This window comes from Theobroma umbraticum, unplaced genomic scaffold, assembly GCF_002168275.2.
Source record: "Theobroma umbraticum cultivar Fairchild unplaced genomic scaffold, ASM216827v3 scaffold_44.0, whole genome shotgun sequence".
Lineage (NCBI taxonomy): Eukaryota > Viridiplantae > Streptophyta > Magnoliopsida > Malvales > Malvaceae > Theobroma > Theobroma umbraticum.
In genome coordinates this window covers 13043095-13053313 of record NW_018397255.1, presented here as the reverse complement: position 1 = coordinate 13053313, position 10219 = coordinate 13043095, and the positions used below count along the sequence as shown (strand labels likewise).

The 10219-nt window shown below is 35.3% G+C and overlaps 1 protein-coding gene across 2 annotated transcripts; it reads left to right on the top strand.

The window, feature by feature from the left end:
- Positions 1-434: 434 nt before the first annotated feature.
- Positions 435-4316, top strand: TMKL1 (transmembrane kinase-like 1). Of its 2 annotated transcripts, XM_089782402.1 has the most exons (3): positions 435-999; positions 1573-2250; positions 3213-4316. In XM_089782402.1, the coding sequence occupies exons 1-3, from the start codon at positions 696-698 to the stop codon at positions 3851-3853; spliced, it is 1623 nt and encodes a 540-aa protein (XP_089638528.1). In that variant the 5' UTR covers positions 435-695; the 3' UTR covers positions 3854-4316. The 2 variants fall into 2 exon arrangements, with proteins under 2 accessions (XP_089638528.1, XP_021275130.1); XM_021419455.2 differs by having other exon boundaries at positions 435-2250.
- The last annotated feature ends 5903 nt before the right edge of the window (positions 4317-10219 follow it).

The following is a 10219-nucleotide window of genomic DNA, read 5'->3' as shown; positions in this document are numbered from 1 at the left end:
CGGAGCTCACTCCACTGCCACAGAACAACTATTTAACTCCTCCTCGGCCCCTCTTTTCGGGGCTAAACTGTAGACATAGATTCACCTTTTCCCTCCTTCGTCGGCTTTGCTTGAGTACTGTGACCCACAACCACATAGGCCCACCAAAATCCGTAAACTACTTCGCACTTGCATCAAGAGCAATGTACCGTCGACATTTACCTCTTTTCCATCACTGAGTCAAGTCCTCCGATCTTTGTTCCAAGCATCATTGAAATATGTATGGGGGGTGATGAGAAGAGGAACCGATAAACAACGGACCTGCCCTGGAAAACTACACCAGGAAACGACAAGACTTGTTGGCGTCAGCATCCTGCATAGAAAAACTTCCCTTCTTTCTCAGAGAGTGCAAACTGCAAAGTAAAGAGAACAAAAAAATATTAGGACAAATTCCCAAAGGTGAGCGTGCTGAGAGAACTAGTAATAGAAAGTATAAGTTTATAAAGCAAACTCAATGTCATTTAAAAGCAGAGATTACTGTTTATGTTATTTCTCAATTCGGGTGTACCTTCTCCCTCATAAACTTACCGATGATCATTTCCACTTTGTGATGATGGAATCTTTGATTAACGTTTTGAATTTTGATGGTACAAAATTGAGTAGGTAGATGTTTCGGTGACAACAGGTTTGAATTTGTATAGCTGGATGGTCAAATCATGACGGTAGAGTTTCAAAGAGCTCACTCACAGTCAACACCCTGTCAGCTTTCCCAAAAAGAAAACCTCTCCCTCATTGAAACTCCACAAAACAGCATTAAACTTTGCACCTTCTTTTTCTTTCTTTCTTCTCTTTCCACTCTCTCTGGTACTTTCATGGAGGTCTTCAAACTTTACTCCCTCTACATTTTCTTCTTTCTCTTCACCAAAGGCCTATCTACAACACTCACTGAGCCACTGTCTTCTTCTTCATCTTCGCCAGATGTTGAGCTTCTCTTGGGAAAGGTTAAAGCTTCATTGCAAGGTAACACTGAGAACTTACTCTTATCTTCATGGAACTTTTCTGTTCCTCTTTGCCAGTGGAGAGGACTTAAGTGGGCCTTCTCCGATGGAACTCCTCTTTCTTGCAATGACTTTTCTTCACCGCAATGGACTAACCTCTCTCTTTCCAAGGACCCATCTTTGCACCTTGTTTCACTTCAGCTCCCATCTGCTAACCTTACTGGTTCACTCCCTAGAGAGCTTGGTGAATTTTCTATGCTTCAAAGTCTTTACCTTAACATTAACTCACTTAGTGGGACCATCCCTCTTGAACTTGGTTACAGCTCTTCATTATCTGATATTGATTTGAGTAATAACTTGCTCACTGGGGTTTTGGCTCCCTCCATCTGGAACTTGTGTGATAGACTTGTTTTGCTTAGGCTTCATGGTAATTCACTATCTGGGCTTCTTCCTGAACCTGCATTGCCAAATTTTACTTGTAAGAATTTGCAGTCCCTTGATTTGGGTAACAACAAGTTTTCAGGGAATTTCCCAGAGTTTATAACTCGGTTTCAGTCTCTTAAAGAGCTTGATCTTTCAGGCAACATGCTTTCAGGTTCGATTCCAGAGAGTTTAGCCACTTTAAACCTTGAAAAATTGAATCTTTCGCACAATAACTTCACTGGAGTGTTGCCTGTATTTGGTGAAAGAAAGTTTGATGCGGAGGTTTTTGAAGGGAACAATCCAGGGCTTTGTGGCTTGCCTTTAAATGGTTGCAGTGGAAGGTCTCAATTGAGTCCTGGTGCGATTGCTGGCATTGTGATTGGTCTGATGACTGGAGTGGTAGTTTTGGCTTCATTGTTTATTGGCTATGTGCAGAACAAGAAGAGGAGAAGTAGGGAAGATAGTGAAGAGGAAGTGGAGGAAGGAGAGGAAGACGAAAATGGTGGTGGCGTTGGGGGAGGTGGTGGTGAGAGCAAGCTGATTTTATTCCAAGGTGGCGAGCATTTGACATTAGAGGATGTTCTGAATGCAACTGGTCAAGTCATGGAAAAGACAAATTATGGGACTGTCTATAAGGCAAAGCTTGCTGATGGAGGAAATATAGCATTGAGGTTACTGAGGGAAGGCAGTTGCAAGGATAGGAGCTCATGTCTGCCAGTGATAAAGCAACTGGGGAAGGTTAGACATGAGAATTTGGTTCCACTGAGAGCTTTCTATCAGGGGAAGAGAGGAGAGAAGCTTCTCATTTATGACTATCTTCCAAATAGAAGCCTACATGAACTTTTACATGGTATGCTCTTTTCCTTTTCTTTTTGACCCACTCTTTCTTCTGAATTTTGTTATCTTTTATCTATTTGTCATCACAGAAAGCTGGGATAATTGGAGTCGCTCTTTTGTGATTGATAATTGATACTAAAATTTCCCTGTGCTAGGACTAATACCTAATGACTCTTGTAATTGTTTGATTAGGTTAATACTGTCGTTTCAAACCATACTTTCATTGGAGTAAGAATAGTGTGAAAGAGACTCAGAAAAAACAAAATTTTCGAATTTTCACTACTTTGATGTGTTAATGGATACAATTTTAGAAGTTCTCTTTCAAAAGATGTATAGCTTGTTTGGGAACATGAATTTGGAAAGAGAAATTGAATTTTGTATGGTGTGCAAATTGTGAAGATGAATGTACACATCATAAAAATATTGAAGACTTAAAATACCCATATATTGAGAGAGCATGAGTGATCCAAGTAGTTCAAATAGGCCACTTCCTAGAGCTGTAAGAAATCCATGGATCTGATGCTTTCAAGAGTTCAATTGCACAATTGTATATTAAACTTGAAAAACCGAATCCTTCATTTCAAATTCAAGTTCCCAAATGCTACCCTATTGAAATTGGAAATGATAATCTAAATATCCTAATTTCAGTTGTAGGCAAGCTTAGCACAAGAAATATCTTTGTGGAGTAAAGCAACACCAAAAGTTAAAGTTTGTCTACTGAACATGCAAAATCTGCAGCATTATTAGTACGTCATTAACAAGTCTTTTGCAAAACTTTTTATGTTATTCAATAGTGATTTAACTTTTTATCATTAAAAAGTTGAAACTAAATGACAACATAAATTTTTCAAGTCACCGGCTTAAGTCATTTGTACATAAATATTTGATTTCGTTATATCTTTGTTGCATATGAATTCATGGCCACTGAGTGCAAATTCGTCAAATTTTTGTTGTATTTTTTATGATTAAATGCAGAATCAAGAGCAGGTAAGCCAGTGCTGAACTGGGCTCGACGCCACAAGATTGCATTGGGCATAGCCAGAGGACTAGCATACCTTCATACAGGTCTTGAGATACCGATTACCCATGGGAATGTTAGATCAAAAAATGTGCTTGTGGATGACTTCTTTGTGGCCAGGCTCACTGAGTTTGGACTTGACAAGCTAATGATCCCAGCTGTAGCTGATGAAATGGTGGCCCTTGCAAAGACAGATGGTTACAAGGCACCAGAACTTCAAAGGATGAAGAAATGCAACTCTAGAACAGATGTTTATGCATTTGGTATATTATTATTGGAAATTTTGATCGGCAAGAAGCCTGGGAAAAATGGAAGGGGCAATGATGCTGTGGATTTGCCTTCAATGGTGAAAGTAGCAGTTTTGGAAGAGACAACAATGGAGGTTTTTGATGTAGAAGTCTTGAAGGGTATCAGGAGTCCAATGGAAGATGGATTAGTTCAGGCATTAAAGCTTGCAATGGGTTGCTGTGCTCCTGTGGCTTCAGTCAGACCCACCATGGATGAAGTTGTGAAGCAATTGGAAGAGAATAGACCAAGGAACAGATCTGCTCTGTATAGCCCAACGGAAACAAGGAGTGAAGTTGGTACCCCCTTCTGAGCTCTCTTATTCAAGTTTTTCATCAAATTACGACCTACATTTGCCTTACTGGTATTATCTGCTTGTCAAGTAGGAAGGTTTAGTGAATGGTTAATGTTTCTTCAGAGGGGTTATATTTTTCTTGGTTGGGAATTTAATTCCTAGGGTATATGTAATTCATGACAACTGATCCTTTAAAGAGTACTTAGTGTGGATTCTTAATTAGAAATTTGAAACATGCTGGACATTGTGTATTGTAACAAACAGTAGGCAACCTGGAGAACAACAGATGAGCAAGGAAAAAAGTCAGATTACAATGCTGTTTGTTGCTTGCAGCATGATTAAAGTATGTATTATAGGGTTTAGATGATGAATTCTTATAGTAAGTAGTGATTTGTTTATTGAAATCAAAATGTTGTCATATTAAGTTGCACACATTTTTTATTAAGCATGTGGCTACACAAGGGAGCCCAGGTTGCAAGGATGTGAGCCGTTCTGTTTGCTTTCCTTGAACAACAGAACAGATTTGACTTTTCATCTCTAATGACAGATATGGACTGATGTGAGCTTGACTTCTCCCAACTGTACTTAATGCTTCGCTCTAATTTATTTAAATGTTACTATCAAAATCCATGAATGAATACCTAAATTGTACCACTACTGCAACTCTGTATATGCTGTCCTCTTTCTCACAAAGTCCCAATGCAGAAAGTATGTGAATGTATGAGCTTTAAATGGGCTTAAGTGGGTTTAGTGTCATGTGGGCCTAATGCTCGGCTGTAATATATCTTGTTGGGCAGTAAGAGTGGGGTAGGATGAGTGCTGTGGTAAATATTTTGAATTCCAGCTGTACTGTTTTCCTCCAATTCATTGTACCAAAAGAAAATTAAGTAAATCATGAGATTCAACCTTTAAGCAAATCAAGACTGCACCTTAGATTAGCTTCCCCAATGCTGGATTAATTACCATTTTCCTTATCATTAATTTTTTTAAGAACTTGTCAATAACAATTAACTTTATGTATGATTCAGTAATTGATACATATTTTTTTTAATTAAGAAACAAGGGTTTAAGTTCCTTTTTTCCAAATTAAAAAAAGAGAGGTTAAAATACTCTAAAAGTATTGCCTTAATTTAGTGGAGTTTGAAGATTTCATTTATCTTGAGAGTGGCTATTTGGTAATCAAGTTATCATGGTTAAATTCAAGTGTAGATAAGATTTATTAGCTTATCATTTATCATTGTATAAATACATGTATCACTCACATGTGGTAGTTCATTGATAACTCAATATACAATCTTTTGCCTACTTTAGTCTGTCTCTTGTGCAAAACAGCACAACAGCCCTCCATCTCCATCAATGTTGCAACATAACTTCCACTCAAACTTACACTCCATAAATTTTCCCTTGCTTCCGCTCGAACTTAACTCCTTAAATTTTCCCTCTGAGCAACTACAATTTAATTCCATCATTGCAGGTTATGATCTAATAAGTTCTCTGATTAGAGCCATACCATGTCCAGCCCCAATGATCACCATTAATGGCAATTCAACATTGTGCACCAACTTTAGTATAGACGAGATCAATTTATTCTCAATGTTATAAAAGCATCCTGTTCACAATCAATTGTTCCATTCATAGCCACTACCACAACAGACTAAGGTGCATGGTTAGAAACTCTCACAAATGATTGCAAGCAAAACAAGGTCCAAGACCATGTCATTCAAGAAAAAACTCATTGTTTCCACTTAAGACAGCAAATTAATAACAAAATATATGTAGCACATGAAAAGCATAGTTGATGAACTAGCTATGGCACAAGTACTAGAGGCAGAAGATGATATGGTAATTTCATCTTAAATGGTCTCGGGGTAAAATACAAGGAAATTTCAACAACCGTTAGAACTAGAGAATCCATCTTGACATTTAAAAAGCTCGATGACAAGCTCATTACTTTCAAAACACAATCAAGCAAGATGACGCAGTTACCATCCCAATTGTCACAACTATGTTAAGAAAGTACCCTAGGTCACTTTAAAGGCCATTACTCCAACAAAGGTAATTTTCAATACCAAAGGAGGAAATTCAATATTACAAACAAAACAAGACGGACAAACCAGGTACTGATAAAAGCTGAATAACAAACTCAAGAGCCTTTCACCATGTAACCTTCAACTTGCACTACTTATTTTCATACATTGATTTGATCAGTTCATTTATCCATCACACACCAGATCAGTATTGTGGGAGAAGGCATAAGTTAATTTGCCTATTAAGCACACTGGCTTTATCCTCATTTTATCACACACCAAATCACTTCATTGATCCAATGTCTTACATAATCCTCAAATAAAAAATAACTTAATGTCAATGTCTAAAGCTTGCCACACTAATCATGTCTCTTTGATTTCGTTCTTTGGAACTTTCTAATAAATGACTTAAGAACGAAAGTACCTTTAATGAAAGTCTGAATAAAGGTGGTGTTTACCACCTTTCAATGAGCATGTCATCTGTAACAGCACTGATCAATTCCACTACTAAGTTGCATGTTAAAGTCATAGGGACTATCTTTTAATTTCTACAAGCAACTGTCAATTTGTAATTTTTATGGTTATTCCAATATTAAATTGAATGTTAAAGTCATGGGGACTATTTTTTAACTCCTCCAAAGAATTATCAATGTGTAATTCTTATCATTGCATTAAACGTCACAAGCTCTGTAATGACCCAAGTTCAAACAACACTGACCTAGTAACTTTTCAAACTTAAATCACATGGCCCTCAAAAGCTTAAGCTCAAGTTGCTAATAATGATTGACTTAGATCTTTATATAGGTCTTAACAATCACATACACATCTGATATGGAATGGAGTATTACAATCCCACTCACTCAAATCCTTGATGTTCTTATCAAAGCCACACATGACATCATAATCAAGGCCCATTCCTCAAGACCAATATCTCACTAGCTCAATGTGAAAACCCATATCGAACTGGCACATGGCTTTGATGTAATTTTGTAACGACCCAGGTCCAAGCACCACTAAGCCAATAACTTTTCAACCCTAAACCATATGACCCTCAAAAACTTAAACTCGAGTTACTAGTAGTAATTGACTTGCTAGCATTGTGATACCCTATCCTACATCAAGTGTGTATTTCATTGTTAGCCTAGGGAATTCATAGAAAGATAATAGCCCAACAAAAATGCAAAGAGGTAAAGTGTTCGCACCAAAGCAGGGCAATTCCAATAGATGAGATTGATAGTAAATTGCAGCAACATAGAAAATTCGATAAAGTCCAACAAACTCTTTAGTAGAGGAATACATAATATTATCTATTAAGTTTTATGTTAACTAGAATTTTGAATTTTATTTAACAAGGATTCTTGTTTGCGTACAACATTGAGTAGTTGTATGATTTTACACTTCTTGTTCCACATGTAATTCTAATCCCATTATATTTTGAACTTTTATATTATAAAAGTGGATCTCTAGGCTTTAAAAGTATAAGCAATGCTCTGAGAACTCTAGAGTGGGAATACCTTGTAACTCTGTCTTTTACTCTATGTGGAGCTAGAGTAGTTTAAATGAGTGTTCTAGGAAGGTTATTGAGAAAGGGTGTGCAAGGGATCTTAGGTTGCTTTGGAGAACCATAGAGGTCAATTTTTATACTTTAATTTTTCAATAGTAGAAGAATGCTTTCACTTTGTAGATGTAAGTAAAAAGCTGAATCACATAAATTCTTATGTTTTCAATTTACTTGATTATCTAGGTTTTATCTTTATTGTTTCTTGGACAATTTTCATAACATTATCATAACTAAGAGTGCTTAAAAGGCTGATTGAGATATTTAGTAAATTGAGAGTGCTGAAAAGAAAGGGTGCAAACACCTAAATATAAATATCCGTAACAGTTCAAAATTATCAAATAACAACTTCAGCAAATAAAACCCACAACAAGTCAAATAATAGAGGCAACAAACATAAAATCTCAATAAGATAATGTCAACAAGGACAATTAGCAATCAACAACATAGTCACCAACAAGAAAGTCAACAAATAAAATAGTTAGTGAAAGTTACCACCATGCGTGGAACAAGCTAGATTGTTCCACGCTAGACTTTGCAAGTGCATCGGCAAAAAGCATTAACCTCTCTTAGTGCATGGCAGAATTCAACATCAACAATGATTTGGGCCCATTTATCAATGTCATCAAGAATGGACCATTTATCCCAAGGACAAGAGTCAAAATTCTATACCTAAGATAATGCGACCCTTGAGTTGGATTCGATAATAAAGTTTCGTGATACCAAGGAAGGATGACGAAGCAAAAAGTTGGATAGCTTGTTTAATTGCCAGTATTTCCATGCAATTGGACTCATTGATGCCTAAAAGACCAAAGAAAATGCCACAAAATGAGGCCATTGTTGTCTTTAAGTTGTTAGGAATGGCATGATTAGAGCATCAATATAGCAGAATAACAAAAATTGAAGAAAAATAAAAACCATGCCTTCTACCTTTTGGATCACTTTGATTGTTTAATGCAAAGTTAAAAACCATAGAAAATCAAAAAAAGGTTTTTACCTTTTCAAGTGATATCGTAATCAAATGGATTCCTTTTTGGTGTTGAAAAAACATGAACACCTTCTTGTGTGAAAGAATCCCAGCCACTCAAACATTTAGCCTCTAATGTTGCACATAAGATTGCAACGGATCTTTCTCAGGGAGAAAGCTTTATGCTATAGGCTTGTGCTAGTAAGTAGACAATGATTTATCCTCTTTTCTTCTTTGATTTCCAGCAAAGAGTCAATGAAGAAGTTTTCTGAAAAAACCTTTTCAAGAGTAGCGACACTCAAGAGAAAAACTATTAGGTTTTTTTTTTGTTGCCTCAGAAAAGAGTGGCTATAATGTGATATTTATATCTAGGTTTAATTTTATTATTAGACTTATTAAAATTTTCAAAATAAGTCCTTAATATTATAACAATTATAATATTTAACTAATACCTAATTATACTCTTTTAATTAGGTCTTTAGTAGTTAAAACCTAGAATTTAATTTAAGTTTGACTTAAATCATCACACTCTCAATTTAATCCAAATTGCAACCTTTGTGTGTGACCCATTAGGTTCCAAACATATTGATAATGAAATTGAATTATAATTTTATTAATTAATTAATTTAAATGAATCATATTCAATTTTAAATTAACTAATTCAATTTCATAAACCAAGATTGGAATCTAGCAAGGCATCATGGCCACTCAATTGTTAGGAAAGTCAAAGGATTTTTTAACAATCTTTCAACGTATAGTTTATCAGTGTAATTCATTCTCTCATCATATATCCTAGAGATGATAAGAGCTTAAAGTAGTACCTACTCCTCCATATTTATTCTTGCATATATAGCTCTATGAGTTTTATCTATATAAGTAAAAAAAGTAATCAAATCACAAACCTATTGATAAAAAACTACTTCATAATTTTATAAATCAATAAAATGTCATGCATTAATAACTCAAAATGTAATTCCCATAGGACTAGAGATTGGCTTGTAGGGCTCATACTAACATAAGTACCCTTCCACAACTTGTTAAGCAATTGGTTTCCTTATCCCAAACCCATCAATATTAAAAATTTGAGCTTGATAACGTTATTTTATATAGTTATTTTATCACATTTCAAGTATTAAATTGGCTAAGTTCTTGAGATTTAATTTAAGAATTAGATATATTTAGCTATTTGTCTTAGTTTAGTAAACCATGTTGGGTTGATTTAATTAAAGTTAGTTTACTTTAGTTTAATGATAATTTGCCTTAAGTTTAGTTATTATTGAGTATGTTTTATGCTTTTGTAGGTGTGCAATCAAAACAACTTCAATTGGTGAAGAAGAATGCATGAATGGCCAAGTGCGTTTTTCATACATGTTTTAGTTATTTGAGCATAACTCTCATTCTAAAAGTTCAATTGACGTAATTCTTGCACCATTGGAAAACTAAGAGATTGGGCTACTTTTGATGTTTATCAATTTGCCCAGTTAAGCCCATATCGAGGAGAAAATCACATCACAAGTTAATCAAGTCTAGTAGACAGTGTACTAAAAGACAACATGTTAAGCATCACAACATCGAGAAAGTGAGGCTGCAGTGTCGACATGATATCTCGGACATTTTGATTTTGGATTTGACTCAAATTAAGTATTTTTGGAGCTTTGTTTTATGTTGATGGTTAAATTGTTTTGAATGATTTTTTTAGGAGTTATGAAAAACTAAATTTCTTATTTAGAATTGCAATTGAACCCAACATGTAGTTTAAATTTTTAATACTTTCTTTTACTTATGATTGATAGTGTTTAAGTTGTTTATGTCAATCCTATTCTTAATGCATA